A 16,971-nucleotide genomic window follows, 5' to 3' on the forward strand; every position below is an offset into this window, starting at 1 on the left:
CAAAGTCAAAAATAAAGTTTAGTTTGTACAAAACCAAATCAAAAGTAGACATTCATGAGAAAAAAAAAAGTGCGAGTGCAAGACAAGAACTGTCCAAAAAAAAAAAAAAAAGGCAAGTACAGGTGTCTCAAAAATCAAAAAACTACATCATAAAATATTATTTCAGAATTTAATCCAATTTTTATGGATGTTGCCGCTTTAATTTCAACATTATTCACCAATTTTCATTGATATATACACATTTTTTTCATTCATTACTCATCTATTTCAATGTTTGTGTCATTTATTCCGTGATTTATTATTAATATTTATGAGTATAATTTCATTTTTGGCACACCTGAACCTCTATACAAATGACCTGGTTCATACATAAAAAAATAAACAGCAAAATAAACATTGACAGGAAATTCTCTCTGTAAAACAAAGCTTCAAATGAAGCTACATGCTAACACGCTAACAGTGTCAGTACACTCACTGTCACTCATTTAGACACGCCCACGATGGGAACGACGTCACGGTCACGTGACTCGGCGTCCCCCGGGTTTGGATAGCGGCGGAGTTTGAAGAGCAGCTGCTCTTTCTCCCGCGTCAAGGCCTCGTTCAGCAAACGCTGACGCTCGCAGGACGCGAGCGCATCGTCGCGTTCCGCACACACGCGCCTAAAAAGCACGACAAAATCAGCGTTATTTTGTCTGCCGCCGTGGACGTCCAATTCGTTTTGACTGTGTTTGGACATCTATCTATCGTTGTCATAAAGATCATTTTGGGTCAGGGGTACCTCAGGGTAACTTCCTGTTGATTTTGGGTCACTTCCTGTTGATTTTAGGTCACTTCCTGTTGATTTTGAGGCACTTCCAGGTCACCTCCTGTGGATTTCAAGTCACTTCCTATGTGTTTTGGGGCATTCCCATATCACTTCCTTTACAATGACAATTTGGGTCATTTCCTATTGAATTTGGGTCACTTCCCGTTGATTTTGGGTCACTTCCTGTTGATTTTGGGTCACTTCCTGATGATTTTGAGGCACTTCCTGTTGATTTTGAGGCACTTCCAGGTCACTTCCTGGGGATTTCTGGTCACTTCCTGTTGATTCATGGTCACTTCCTATGTGTTTTGGGGCATTCCCATATCACATCCTTTACAATTACAATTTGGGTCATTTCCTGTTGATTTCTGGTCACTTCCTGTTGATTTTGAGGCACTTTCAGGTCACTTCCTGGGGATTTCTGGTCACTTCCTGTTGATTCATGGTCACTTCCTATGTGTTTTGGGGCATTCCCATATCACATCCTTTACAATTACAATTTGGGTCACTTCCTGTTGATTTTGAGGCACTTCCTGTTGATTTTGAGGCACTTCCAGGTCACTTGCTGTTCATTGTGGGGCACTTCCAGGTCACTTCCTGTTGATTCGTGGTCACTTCCTGTTGATTTTGGGGCACTTTCAGGTCACTTCCTGTTGATTTCAGGGCACTTCGAGGTCAATTCCTGTTGATTATGGGTCACTTCCTGTTGATTTTGAGGCACTTCCAGGTCACTTCCAGTTGATTCATGGTCACTTTCTATGTGTTTTGGGGCATTCCCATATCACTTCCTTTACAAATACAATTTGGGTCTTTTCCTGTTGAATTTGGGTAGGGGGTACCTCAGGGTAACTTCCTGTTGATTTTGGGTAACTTTCTGTTGATTTTAGGTCACTTCCAGGTCACTTCCTGTGGATTTCGGGTCACTTCCTGCAGATTTTGGGTCACATCCTATGTGTTTTGAGGCATTCCCATATCACTTCCTTTACAATTACATTTTGGGTCATTTCCTGTTGGTTTCGGGTCCCTTCCTGTTGATTTTGAGGCACTTCCTGTTGATTTTGAGGCACTTCCAGGTCACTTGCTGCTCATTGTGGGGCACTTCCAGGTCACTTCCTGTTGATTCATGGTCACATCCTGTTGATTTTGGGGCACTTCGAGGTCAATTCCTGTTGATTTTGTGTCACTTCCTGTTGATTTTGAGGCACTTCCAGGTGACTTCCTGTGGATTTCGGGTCACTTCCTGTCACTTCCTATGTGTTTTGGGGCATTCCCATATCACTTCCTTTACAATTACAATTTGGGTCATTTCCTGTTGAATTTGGGTAACTTCCTATTGATTTCAGGTCACTTCCTGTTGATTTCAGGTCACTTCCTGTTGATTTTAGGTCACTTCCTGTTGATTTTGAGGCACTTCCTGTTGATTTTGAGGCACTTCCAGGTCACTTGCTGTTCATTGTGGGGCACTTCCAGGTCACTTCCTGTTGATTTTGGGGCACTTCGATGCCACTTCCTGTTGATTTCGGGGTCACTTCCTGTTGATTCATCGTCACTTCCCGGGTCACTTCCTTTACTTACAATTTGGATTATTTCCTGTTGAATTTTGGGAACTTCCTGTTGATCAATGGTCACTTCCAATGTAATTTGGGGCATTTCTGGGGCATTTCCTGTTGATTTCAGGGCACTTCCAGCTCACTTTCTATTTATTTTGGGGTACGCCCGGGTCACTTCCTTTCCAATTACAATTCGAATCATTTCCTGTTGAATTTGGGTAACTTTCTGTTGATTTCAGGTCACTTCCCTTTGATTTATGGTCACTTCCTGTATGTTTTGGGGCATTCACGGGTCACACAATTTGGATCGTTTCCTGTTGAATTTGGGTAACTTCCTGTTGAGTTCAGGTCACTTCCTGTTGATTTCGGGGCACTTACAGGTCACTTCCTGTTGATTTTGGGTCACTTCCTGTTGATTCATAGTCACTTCGTGTATATTTTGGGGCAATCCCGGGTCACTTCCTCTACAATTACAATTTGGATCATTTCCTTTTGAATTTGGGTAACTTCCTGTTGATTGCAGGTCACTTCCTGGTTATTTACGGCCACTTCCAATATATTTTGGGGCACTCCCAGGTCACTTCCTATACAATTTGAATTATTTCCCTATTATTTGGGTCATTTCCTGTCGATTTTTGGGGCACTTCCGGGTCACTTCCTGTTTCTTTCGGGTCACTTCCTGTTGATTTCGTGTCAATTCTTGTTAATTTCAGGTTATTCCCTGTTGATTTATGGTCACTTTTGATATCTTTTGCGGCATTCCGGGGTCATTTCTGGTAGAAAGGGATCCTTGCCCGCTGAATTTAGGTCATTTCTGGGTCATTGAGTCTGGGTCACTTCCTATTGGACTTGGGTTACTTCCTGATGATTTTGGGGCATTTTCAGGTCACTTCATGTACAATTTGGATCATTTTCTTCTGATTTTGGATCATTTCCTGATGAATTCCGGTCACTTCCCCCACATTTCCTGTGTAAAGGGATTTTTTTTCCTGTTTAAATAATGGAATTTCTGGATCAATTCTTGTTCACTGGTTATTTCCTATCGATTTTGGGTCACTTCCTGTACATTTTGGGGCAATCCCTGGCCACTTCCTGTCAAATTTTGACCATTTCCTGTTGATTTTGGGGCATTCCCAGGTCGCAATAAAGCTACCATCGCATGAAATTGCTTTTTTTTTTTTTTTTAAATTGCCTTACGTGGTTTCGAAATTGGTATAGAGCAACGATAGAATTTCAGTAGCGTGACAACCATTATGGCCGCCATGGCAGCCCAAGAGTGATTTTGAAAATATAATGGCGCACATACTGCACATACTCACTGCAGGACACTTTGACTTTTGTCCACCCGTACTTTCAAGTCTTCGTTCTCCCGCGAGGTTTGCACCAGTCGGTCCTCCACGCACGACTTCTCCTCCGCCTGAAAGACACGAAAACGTTTTACGAAGTCGTGGCGACGGAGAGCGAATCGCGCTCCATACCAGTTGTTCCGTCCGTCGCACGTCGGCGTTCAGCTCTCGGAGGCGTTCGCTCTTCATCTCGATGACGAACAGCAAAGACTCCTGCTCCGACTCCCAGAATGCACCCGGACTGCCGTGGGCCTGAATGGTTTATTTCGTTATGTTAGCTAACGTGCTTCATGGTCAGTGATCACGCTAGACGTCCAATACTTTTAGATGTCTACTAGTGACAAACTCATTGAGATTCACAGTAGAAGGTTGATTGGACGCCACGATTGGACGTCCGTCATGGATGCCACGCAAATAGTTAAGGGGAGAGCTTTTTTGAAGGGGGGGACAAAAAAAAAAAAAAAGGAGGAAAAAATGTTTTGGGAAAAAAAAAAAAAATTAAAGGACAAACGTATTAACTGAAAAAGAAAAAACAAAAGTAAAATTTTTTATTTAAAAATTAGTCTCATATTAGTCTTATTTTTTACTTCCTTAAATTAAAACAAAGAAAAACATTTTAAAATTCAAAGGATTTTTTTTTAATTTTAAAATATTTGAATAAAAAAAATTCAAAATATAACAAAAATATACTGTAAATAAAAAATAAGTTTTAAATTTTATTGACAGAAGGGGGAAAAAAACTGCGTTCATTTTTTTTTTACATTTTAAAAATATTATAAATTTTTTTAAAAAAAGGAAAAAAATATATACTTTTTCTTAAAAATATTTTTTTATTTGAAAAAGTAAAAACATTTCAAAGGACAAAAAAATAAATCAGTAAAAAATTTTGTATTTTTAATTGGAAAAAAATGAGTAAATATTTTATTTCTGTCGAGTTATTTTTTTAAATTAAAAAATTAGTCATATATACAAAAAAAACTTCAATTTTTTAGTGAATTGTAAATAAAAAAATATAAAAATAATATATATATATATATATATATATACATATTTAAATGAATGTAAATAAAAATTATAACTTAAGTTTTAAATATAAATTTTATTGAGAAAAATGGGGAAAAAGCGTTTTCATTGATTTGTTATATTTAGAAAATATTTTAAATTTAGAAAAAAGGAAAAACATTTTTTTTAAAAATCAGGAAATGGTTTTGTATTTTTAATTGGGAAAAAAAGGAGTACATTTTTTATTAACTTTTTTAATTTAAAAATTTGTTGTGTACATGTTTACGTTGTAACAATATCAAAATATATTTTAAATAAAAAAAATAATTTAAAAAAATCAAACGAATGGAAGTCTATGGTTTTAAATTATATTTTTTATTGACAAAAAAAACAGGAAACACAGCATTTTCCCTTTCTTAATTTGTTACATTTTTTTTTAATTGAAAAATAAAATCCAAAGATATTTTTCTTTTTTTTTTTTTAAATAAAAAAAGGAAAAAGTATTAAATAAAAAAAAAAAAAATTAAATGAAAAAAAATGGTATGTTCTTTTTGATGACTTATGTTTCCTAATTTAAAAATTATACTTTTAATTTTTTTACTTTGACATAAATGAGATTTTTTTTTTTTTTAATTCAAAGGATTGTAAAAAACATTTTTTATTCACAAAAAGGTAAAAACAGCATTTTCCCCTCTTTTGTTTCCTTTCTAAAACAAATTTAAAAAATATATATATTCCCTTATTTTTTTAAAAATATATTTATTGAAAAACAAAACGGTAAATATTCTCTCTTTATTATACATTTAAACTCATTTAATGTGGCGTCCAATCATCTTTCTGCTAGCATTTGAAATGACTTCATCACTGGAGAACGTACGTTCATTCGCCACCATCCCTCCCTTCTTCATGCTTTTAAGACGTCTAGCCCCGTCAATTTGTGCCCTATATAAGCTAAAAACTGGAGAGGCACTCACCTGAATGTTGCGGAGGAGATCGCGCTTGAAGGTGGACTCTTGGACACGCCTCTTGAGGTGCTCGTAATGCTCCAGCTCTGCTTTTAAGCGGCTCACCTCCGCCTGCAGACAAACAACAGTCACACATACCATAGATACTGCATAAGTCACCCTTTTTTGATGGAAATTCGGACCCAAAATTGCGAGTGATACGCCAGATTCGCCGTCCTCGCTCTGACAATTGCCCAATTTGTACAGTCGTAAAACTCCATAACTTAACATTAGCAACATACGCTAACTATAAAGACAAGTTACGCTGAAAAGAATCTACAAATACCAACAAAATTGACCAACATCACGGCCGAAGCGACAATTGTGTATGGCCAATTTGACTTTCACAATTATGTCGCCAAGCGACCTCAAGAGGGTGCTCTAGGAGCGCACAAAAAGAGAAATTTGAGGGCTTCCATCCATGATGTTGAGGAGGAGTTACCGTAAACTAGGGCTGTCAAACGATTAAAATTTTTTATCGAGTTAATTACAGCTTAAAAATTAATTAATCGTAATTAATCGCAATTCAAACCATCTATAAAATATGCCATATTTTTCTGTAAATTATTGTTGGAATGGAAAGATAAGAGACAAGATGGATATATACATTCAACATGCGGTACATAAGGACTGTATTTGTTTATTATAACAATAAATCAACAAGATGGCATTAACATTATTAACATTCTGTTAAAGCGATCCATGGACAGAAAGACTTGTAGTTCTTAAAAGATAAATGTTAGTACAAGTTATAGAAATTTGATATTAAAACCCCTCTTAATGTTTTCGCTTTAATAAAATTTGTAAAATTGTCATAATAAACAAATACAGTCCTTATGTACCGCATGTTGAATGTATATATCCATTTTCAATCAAAAAATAAACTAGTAGCCCACCATTGTTGATGTAAATAATTACTTTCACAATTCTCATGGGTGCTGAAGCCTATCAAATCAGTCGCACCCAAGCGCCAGCAGAGGGCAGCAAAACTCCATAAAACACAATAAACAAGTGGGCAGTTCACTGTACTGTCATTTAAATCTGTCTGAGTGGGGCATGTGCGTTAATTGCGTCAAATATTTTAACTTGATTAATTTAAGAAAAAAAAAATTGCCCGTTAACGCGATAATTTTTATTAATTTTTTGACTCAATCACGTTAAAATATTTGACGCAATTAACGCACATGCCCCTCTCAAACAGATTAAAATGACATTATAGTGTGATGTCCGCTTGCTACTTGTTTTTTGGTGTTTAGCACCCTCTGCTGGCGCTTGGGTCCAATTGATTTTATGGGTTGGTACCATGAGTGGGCATGGTGTAATTATTGACATCAACAATGGCGAGCTACTAATTTATTTTTTGATTGAAAATTTTTCGAATTTTAATAAAACGAAAATATTAAGATGGGTTTTAATATAAAATTTCTATAATTTGTACTAACATTTATCTTTTAAGAACTACAAGTCTTTCTATCCATGGATCGCTTTAAGAGAATGTTAATAATGTTAATGCCATCTTGTTGATTTACTGTTATAATAAACAAATACAGTACATATGTACCGTATGTTGAATGTATATATCCGTCTTGTGTCTTATATTTCCATTCCAAAAATAATTTACAGAAAAATATGTCATATTTTATAGATGTTTTGGATTGCGATTAATTAATTTTTAAGCTGTAATTAACTCGATTAACAATTTTAATCATTTAACAGCCCTAATTTTTACCACATTGTTTGTGTTCTGTACTCAGTTACTTTGTATGTAAGTTGCTATTAATACGTTTTATTTGTTTCATCCATATTGATTTGAAAAATTGGTCCAAAACTGTATGCAAAAAATTCAGGTGCAACCTAAAATACCTACTTTTCGAACCACAAACTATCTATCTGCCGAAAGCACCTATTCGCCGGAATATACTGTATTTCAAAGTAAGCGCTCTATTGAGGAGAAAGTTTTATTCATTGTACAGCCCCTGACGCAAAATGGCCGACCAGTGACGACGCTGGTCCCTCGTTGGCTCACAGCGAACATCAGAGCTTACCTTCAATGCGTTCTCACTGTTCTGAAACGATTCTGTCAGCTGAACTTTGACCTCCTCGTGAGATTGCTCCACCTCTGCAAGACATATGTGCACACGATCAGTTATGCAGGGATAAGGTTCAGTCATTTGCACATCAAACAAACTCACAAAATCAAGCCACGTTTTGACAAAAATCAAACAAAAAAAATGTTTTCATTCACCCCTGTTAATTTTCAATGGCAACCTGCAAAAAAACACCATTGCCAGTCATTACTTTTGACAAATAAATAATCTGAATTCAACAGGAAGTGACCAAAATAAAAAAGGAAATGACCCACTAATGCACCAAAAATCAGCAGATTGATCCGAAATGAACAGGAAGAGATGTTGAAATGTCCCCATATCCAAAGGAAGTGACCCAACAGCAACAGGAAGTGACCCCAAAATGCCGCCAAATCCACAGGAAGTGACCTGATATCAACAGGAAGTGACTACGAAATGCCACCAAATCCACAGGAAGTGGCCCGCTTTATCAACAGTAAGTGACCCGATATCAACAAGAAGTAACCCCCAAACGCCTCGAAATCAAAAGAAGGGGGCCAGATATCAACAGGAAGTGACCCCCCCAAAAAACCCAAATCTACAAGAAGTGACCCGTTATCAACAGGAAGCAACCCTGAAGTGCCCCCAAATCCACAGGAACCCTGAAAGGCCCAAAAATTCACAGAAAGTGGCCCAATGTCAACAGGAAGTGACCCGATATCAACAGGAAGCGACCCCGAAATGCCCCCAAATCCACAGGAAGTGACCCTGAAAGGTCCCAAAATTCACAGGAAGTGGCCCAATATCAATAGGAAGTGACCCAATAGCAAAAGGAAGTGACCCCGAAAGGCTCCCAAATCCCCAAGAAGTGGCCCAATTTCAACAGGAAGTGACTCGAAATCAAAAGAAGGTGGCCAGATATCAACAGGAAGTGACCTCCCCAAAAAACCCAAATCTACAGGAAGTGACCCGTTATCAACAGGAAGCTACCCCGAAGTGCCCCCAAATCCACAGGAACCCTGAAAGGCCCAAAAATTCACAGGAAGTGGCCCAATGTCAACAGGAAGTGACCCGATATCAACAGGAAGCAACCCCGAAATGCCCCCAAATCCACAGGAAGTGACCCTAAAAGGCCCCAAAATTCACAGGAAGTGGCCCAATGTCAATAGGAAGTGACGCGATATCAACAGGAAGTGACCCTGAAAGGCCCCCAAATCCACAAGAAGTGGCCCAATTTCAACAGGAAGTGACCCGATAGCAACACAGGTGACTCCAAAAGGCCCCCAAATCCACAGGAAGTGGCCCAATATCAATAGGAAGTGACCCAATAGCAACAGGAAGTGACCCCGAAAGGCTCCCAAATCCCCAAGAAGTGACCCGATATCAACAGGAAGTGACCCTGAAAGGCCCCCAAATCCACAAGAAGTGGCCCAATTTCAACAGGAAGTGACCCGATAGCAACAGAAGTGACTCCGAAAGGCCCCCAAATCAACAGGAAGTGACCCTGAAAGACCCCAAATCAACAGGAAGTCACCTTGCAGTGACCCACTAGCAACAGGTGACTCCGAAAGGCCCCCAAATCCACAGGAAGTGGCCCAATATCGACAGGAAGTGGCCCGATAGCAACAGAAGTGACCCCGAAAGGCTCCCAAAACAACAGGAAGTCACCTTGCAGTGCCCTCAAATCAACAGGAAGTGACCCCAAAAAGCCCCCCAAATCCACAGGAAGTGACCCTGAAAGGCCCCAAAATTCACAGGAAGTGGCCCAATGTCAACAGGAAGTGCCCCCGAAATGCCCCCAAATCCACAGGAAGTGGCCCAATATCAATAGGAAGTGACCCAACAGCAACAGGAAGTGACCCCGAAAGGCTCCCAAATCAACAGGAAATGACCCTGTAGTACCCCCAAATCCCCAAGAAGTGACCCGATATCAACAGGAAGTGACCCTGAAAGGCCCCCAAATCCACAGGAAGTGGCCCAATATCAAAAGGAAGTGGCCCAATAGCAACAGAAGTGCCCCTAAAAGGCCCCCAAATCAACAGGAAGTCACTTTGCAGCGCCCTCAAATCAACAGGAAGTGACCCCAAAAGGCCCCCCCAAATCCACAGGAAGTGACCCCGCAGTACTCCCAAATCCCCAGGAAGTGACCCTGAAAGACGCCAAATCCACAAGAAGTGGCCCATTGTCAACAGGACCCGATATCAATAGGAAGTGACCCTAAAATGCTCAATAATGGATGAGTGGCCAGGTCACTTCCTGTTGATTTCGGGGCACTTCCTGTTTATTTGGGCGCATTTTGTGTGTCACTTCCTGTTGATATTGGGCCACTTCCTGTGGATTTGGGAGCCTTTCAAGGTCACTTACTATTGATATCAGGTCACTTCCTGTTGATTTGGTAGCATTTCAGGGTCACTTCCTGTTCATATCAGGTCATTTGCATGACATGCAAAGCTAACATCAAATCTGGTATCTTGGCACAACATTTCATAATCAATAGTGTGAGACTTTTTCAACACTTTGGACAACCCGAGTAAATACCATTCAGTTGTTGCTGGTGCCGTAGCGCCGTTTGTTGTCGTTGTTGTCGATGAACGGAGTCGAGGCGGGCGCTCGTCTCCGTCTTGACCTGCTCACGTACGGAAAATGTTAGACGTCCGGCTGACCAGCGGTCGGCAGAGCGACCTCCCTCCACCTTGTCGACGATGGCGAGCACCAGCTCGCACGTTTCCTCGTCGGCGTGCTCCTTGAGGAGCTCGGCCATCTCGGCGCCGGCCGAGAGCGCTTCCTTCAGGATCCTCAGCTGCCCTTCCAAGCTCGCCAAACGCTTCTCCGCCACGGCCTTGCCTCGTCGCGTGCGCTTGGCTAAAAGATGGAATTGAGCCAATTGCAACTCATTGACCGCAATAGACATCCAATGAGTTTTTCGTATTGTTTTAGAGCTCACATTTTTTAAATTAAAAAGAGGAAAAGCACAGTTTTTTTGTATTTGATTTTTTTACTTTAAAAAATAAACCCACAAAGGAATAACAGTAAATATTTTTGGTAACTTGTTTTCCCACTTTTCAGTAGCCCAAAAATCCTCAGGAAGTGACCTGTAAATGCCCTAAAATCAACAGTAAGTGTTGATTTTGAGTCACTTCCTATTCATTTGGGGACATTTTTCATTTTCAGTAACCCAAAAATCAACAGGAAGTGACCCGTAAATGCCCCCAAACCAACAGGAAGTGACCCAAAATCAATAAATGTTGATTTTGAGTCACTTTCTATTCATTTGGGTAGAGTCTTGAGTTAGTTCCTTTTCTGTAACCCAAAATCAACAGGAAGTGACCCTGTAAACGCCCCCAAACCAACAGGAAGTGACCAAAAAATACATGCTTTTGGGGCATGTACGGGTCACTTCCTGTTGCTTTTGGGGCATGTACAGGTCACTTCCCTTTGATTTTGGGGAATTTACGGGTGACTTCCCGTTGCTTTTGGGGCATTTACGGGTCACTTCCTGTTGTGTTGGGGCATTTACGGGTCACTTCTTGTTGATTTTGGGTCATTTGCGGGTCACTTCCTATTGATTTTGGAGCATTTAAAGGTCACTTCCTGTTGTTTTGGGGCATTAATGGGTCACTTCCTGTTGTTTTGGGGCATTCCAGGGTCATTTTCTATTGCTTTTGGGGCATATACGGGTCCCTTCCTGTTGTTTTGGGGCATTAACAGGTCACTTCCTGTTGCTTGGGTCATTTGCGGGTCACTTCCTATTGATTTTGGAGCATTTACGCTCACTTCCTGTTTTGGGGCATTTACGGGTCACTTCCTGTTTTTGGGGGGAATTTACGGGTGACTTCCCGTTGCTTTTGGGGCATTTACGGGTCACTTCCTGTTGTTTTGGGGCATTTACGGGTCATTTCCTGTTGTTTTGGGGCATTTACGGGTCACTTCCTGTTGATTTTGGGTCATTTGCGGGTCACTTCCCGTTGCTTTTGGGGCATTTACGGGTCACTTCCTGTTGTGCTGGGGCATTTACGGGTCACTCCCTGTTGTTTTGGGGCAATCCAGGGTCACTTTCTGTTGCTTTTGGGGCATGTACGGGTCCCTTCCTGTTGTTTTGGGGCATTAACAGGTCACTTCCTGTTGCTTGGGTCATTTGCGGGTCACTTCCTATTGATTTTGGAACGTTTACAGGTCACTTCCTGTTGTTTTGGGGCATTAATGGGTCACTTCCTGTTGTTTTGGGGCAATCCAGGGTCACTTCCTGTTGTTTTGGGGCATTCCAGGGTCACTTTCTGTTGCTTTTGGGGCATGTACGGGTCCCTTCCCTTTGATTTTGGGGCATTAACGGGTCACTTCCTGTTGCTTGGGTCATTTGCGGGTCACTTCCTATTGATTTTGGAGCATTTACATTCACTTCCTGTTTTGGGGCATTTACGGGTCACTTCCTGTTGTTTTGGGGCATTAACAGGTCACTTCCCGTTGTTTTGGGGTATTAACAGGTCACTTCCCGTTGCTTTTGGGGCATGTACGGGTCATTTCCCTTTGATTTTGGGGAATTTACGGGTGACTTCCCGTTGATTTTGGGTGCATTTACGGGTCACTTCCTGTTGCTACTGGGTCATTTACAGGTCCCTTACTGTTGCTACTGGGTCGTATATTGGTCACTTCCTGTTGCTATTGGGTCATTTAAGGGTCACTTCCTATTGATTTGGGGGAATTTACAGGTCACTTCCTGTTGCAATTGGGTCATTTACAGGTCACTTCCTGTTGATTATGGGGGATTTACAGGTCACTTCCTGTTGCTTTTGGGATACTGATAAGAAGAGTGTTCCCAAAAGGATTAGAAGTGACTGAAAATCAACACTTGCTGTGTATTTTGGGTCATTTACAGATCACTTCCTGTTTATATTGGGTCATTACAGGTAACTTTCAGTTAATTTTTGGTTACTATAAGAAGATTGTCCCCAAATGAATTGGACGTGACTCAAAATCACCACTTCCTGTTGATTTGGGGGCATTTACAGGTCACTTCCTGTTGATTTGGTGGCATTTACAGGTCACTTCCTGTTGATTTTGGTCATTTACAGGTCACTTCCTTTTGATTTTGGGTTACTGAACAGGAATGAACATTCGTTCATACAATTGGACCTCTACTAGTGCTAAAACTCGCAGCAGAAGGATGAAAATAGCTTGTTTTCCCTCTATTTATTTGTTGTTTTTGTTCTGGAGAGCACCCTACAATAATTTCCTGATAATTGTCGTATTGCCATACCGTGAGATCATATCGTATCGTGAGCTACCCAGAGATTCCCACCCCTAGTAATAAGATACAAACCTCCATCCTGCCGTCCGGCGTCTTTCTTGCTTTTCTTCTCCTGTGACAAAAAGCGATAACTTATTAGGCAAAAGCATTTGAAACGAATCTCTGCGCGTTGATTGGCCAAGTGTTGCCAGCCAGATTGGACGGCAATGTTTGACATAACGACAATGTCAAGATAAAGTAGTAACTGAAACGGTATCGAGCGTTCAAATTGGACGTCTATTGTAGTCAATGTATTCCAGGCAAAATACTCAAGTGGATATGACGTCATTCTGGAGTGGGGGAACATTGAAACCGAGCCAGATTGTAAGCAGATGTCACAAATTTAAAACGGGCCGCGTTTTGAGAGTTCTTGACCACGTGACTTCCTCTTAACAAAACATTCAACTTTTGGGAGGGGGCTTACCTTGCTGTGGCCGCTGCCCATGGCGTCAACTTCCCCAAAAGTGGTTTTACTTGCAGTTAAAGGCGACTTTCAAAAGAAAAAGAATGAAAAAGAACGAGGAAAGTTTACCCAGCTGAGGGGCCGGCGTGATTGGCTGCTGCGTTCGAGGACGCCGCGGCCGCGACTTTCTAAAGAGGTTTACGAAAACTGCGTGGCTCTTTTAAGGACAAAAACGAGCAAATGTGCTTTGGTTCGGGTGGGACTTTGAATTCTTGGACGTGAAAAATCCGAGCACGGCGTGAAAATTCAAGTTCTAAAGAGGAGAATCTTCAAAGCTTGAAGCTTCCGCGAAGGCAGCAGCGCATGCGCACTCGCGCGCCTACGACTTTTACCATAATCCCACCACAAGCTAGGACTAGGTAAAGCACATTTCAGCATCTGTGTGGGAAACGCTGATCTTATGGAAATTACAGTCGTGAATCGTTGGTTTTATTGTCAAATAAGTCGGGATACGAAGTGAAAATTGTCTTAAAAGAGGAAAAAAGTCCTGAAGACGAGTCAGTTTGTTGTTCGAGTAAGGCTAATTGTAGCGCTCACACCGTTAAAATGGAGGTGCTCTTTCCTTGCTAATACTACGGCAGCATTATTTTCTTCAGTATTTGTATTTCTACTAGTAAAAATAAAATCTTGCTGGTGCATGTTTTGGCCAGTGACCAAAAAAAATATGATTATTTAGCTTTTTTTTTTTGTTTTTTCTTTTTAATGGGTGGTGTTGATAAATGCCTTACTATAAATGTTCGTGGTTGCTAGTGTAAAAATACTATTCTATTCTACTCACAGATCAAATTACACAACTGAGGGTACGGATGACTAAACAGTACCAACAGATTACTGAACTGTTGTGGGTACAGTTTTGTCATCTGTGGATACAGTTTAGTAAACTCTGGGGTAGTTTAGTAATCTGTACCCACATTTTAGTAATCTGGGCCACAGATTACTGAACTGTCGGTACAGATGACTAAACTGTACCCAGAGTTTGCTAACATGTATCCACAGATTATTAGTAGTAATCTGTGGATACATATCTGTACCCACAGATTAAGATTACTGAACTGTAGGTGTAGTTTTGTAATCTGAGGATACAGTTTACTCTGAATAATTTCGTAATCTGCACCCACAGTTTAGTCATCTGTGGGTACAGATCCTTAGTTTAGTAATCTGGCGATACATACAGTGGGGAGAACAAGTATTTGATACACTGCCGATTTTGCTGGTTTTCCCACTTGCAAGCCATGTAGAGGTCTGTAATTTGTATCATAAATTCTCTTCAACTGTGAGGGATGGAATCTAATACAAAAATCCAGAAAATCACATTGTATAATTTTTAAATAATAAATTTGTATTTAACTGCATGAAATAAGTATTTGATACATTACCAACTAGTAAATATTTCAGCTCTTAGTTGTTTTTTAAGAACCCCTCCTGTTCTCCACTCATTACCGGAAGTAACTGCACCTGTTTGAACTTGTTACCTGTATAAAAAACACCTGTTCACATGCTCAAACAAACAAACTCCAACATCTCCACAATGGCCAAGACCAAAGAGCTGTGTAAGGACATCAGGGATGAAATAATAGACCTGCACAAGGCTGGGATGGGCTACAGGAAAATAAGCAAGCAGCTTGGTGAGAAGGTAACAACTGTTGGAGCGATTATTAGGAAATGGAAGAAGTTCAAGTTGACGGTCAATCTGCCTCGTTCTGGGGCTCCGTGCAAGATCTCACCTCGTGGGGCATCACTGATCATGAGGAAGGTGAGGGATCAGCCCAGAACTACACGACAAGACCTGGTCAATGACCTGAAGAGAGCTGGAACCACAGTCTCGAAGAAAACCATCGGAAACACATTAAGCAGTCATGGATTGAAATCCTACAGCGCACGCAAGGTCCCGCTGCTGAAGCCAGTGCATGTCCAGACACGTCTGAAGTTTGCCACTGACCATCTGGATGATCCAGAGGAGCAATGGGAGAAGGTCATGTGGTCGGATGAGACCAAAATTGAACCTTTTGGTCTAAACTCTGCTCGTCGTGTTTGGAGGAAAAAGAAGGATGAGTACAACCCAAAGAACACCATCCCAACCGTGAAACATGGAGGAGGAAACATCATTTTTTGGTGCTGCTTCTCTGCCAAGGGTACGGGATGACTGCACCGTATTGAGGGGAGGATGGATGGGGCTATGTATCGCCAGATCCTGGCTGACAACCTCCTTCCTTCAGTGAAAGCCCTAAAGCTGGGTCTTCCAGCATGACAACGACCCAAAGCACACAGCCAAGGCAACTAAAGAGTGGCTCCATAAGAAGCATCTTAAGGTCCTGCAGTGGCCTAGCCAGTCACCAGATCTGAACCCGATAGAAAATCTATGGAGGGAGCTGAAAGTCCGTGTTGCCCGGCAGCAGCCCCGAAACCTGAAGGCTCTGGAGAAGATCTGCATGGAGGAGTGGGCCAAAATCCCTGCTGCAGTGTGTGCAAACCTTGTCAAGGACTGCAGGAAACATTTGGTATCTGTAATAGCAAACAACGGTTTCTGTACCAAATATTAAGTATTTGATACATCACAAAAATCGAACTTATTTCATGCAATTAAAATGCAAATTTATTATCTAAAAATAATACGTGATTTTCTGTTTTTTTTTTTTTTTTTGTATTAGATTCCGTCCTTCACAGTTGAAGAGAATTTATGATACAAATTACAGACCTCTACATGCTTTGCAAGTGGGAAAACCAGCAAAATCAGCAGTGTATCAAATACTTGTTCTCCCCACTGTATTAGGAAACTGTGGGTAGAGTTTATTAATCTGCACTCACAGTTTAGTAATCTGTGTACAAATAGCTAAACTGTGGGTACAGATTACCCTACTGTACCCAGAGTAGATTACTAGGAGTAGGGTCGTGTAGGATAGAGTAGGTAGGATTAGATTACTAGGAGTAGAGTAGAGCACTAAGAGTAGAGTATATTATGAGGAGCAGAGTTGAGTAGAGTAGATTACTAGGAGTAGGGTAGAGTAGATTACTAAGAGTAGGGTAGGTAGGAGTAGATTACTAGGAATGGAGTAGAGTAGATTACTAGGAGTATGGTAGAGTAGATTAATAGGAGTAGGGTAGGTAGTAAGGCAAGGAGTAATTACTAGGAATATAGTAGATTACTAGGAGTAGAGGAGGGTAGATTACTAGGAGGAGGGTAGGTAGGAGTAGAGTAGATTACTAGGAATAGAGTAGAGTAGAATACTAGGAGTAGGGTACGGTAAGGTACTCTACTCCACTGGGCAGCCAAAATCCCATGGAGAGTGTGATTACTAGGAATAGAGTAGATTACTAGGTGTAGGGTAGGGTAGGTAGGTAGGTAGGTAGTAGTAGAGTAGGGTAAGGTAGATAGGTAAGTAGAAGTAGAGTATATTAATAGTAGATTAGATTACTAGAAATAGAGTAGATTACTAGGAGTAGGGTATATTAC

At 40.7% G+C, this 16,971-nt stretch overlaps 1 protein-coding gene across 1 annotated transcript; it reads right to left on the bottom strand.

The window, feature by feature from the left end:
- Window positions 1–13,828, bottom strand: ccdc69 (coiled-coil domain containing 69). Its single transcript, XM_057851089.1, has 9 exons — window positions 13,482–13,828; window positions 13,091–13,130; window positions 10,466–10,635; window positions 10,312–10,399; window positions 7,753–7,826; window positions 5,678–5,779; window positions 3,834–3,953; window positions 3,675–3,772; window positions 1–659 (listed from the first exon to the last, which is right to left on the bottom strand). The coding sequence occupies exons 1-9, from the start codon at window positions 13,500–13,502 to the stop codon at window positions 482–484; spliced, it is 891 nt and encodes a 296-aa protein (XP_057707072.1). The 5' UTR covers window positions 13,503–13,828; the 3' UTR covers window positions 1–481.
- Between the last annotated feature and the right edge of the window lie 3,143 nt (window positions 13,829–16,971).

Source organism: Corythoichthys intestinalis, chromosome 11 (assembly GCF_030265065.1).
Source record: "Corythoichthys intestinalis isolate RoL2023-P3 chromosome 11, ASM3026506v1, whole genome shotgun sequence".
NCBI classification, from domain to species: domain Eukaryota; kingdom Metazoa; phylum Chordata; class Actinopteri; order Syngnathiformes; family Syngnathidae; genus Corythoichthys; species Corythoichthys intestinalis.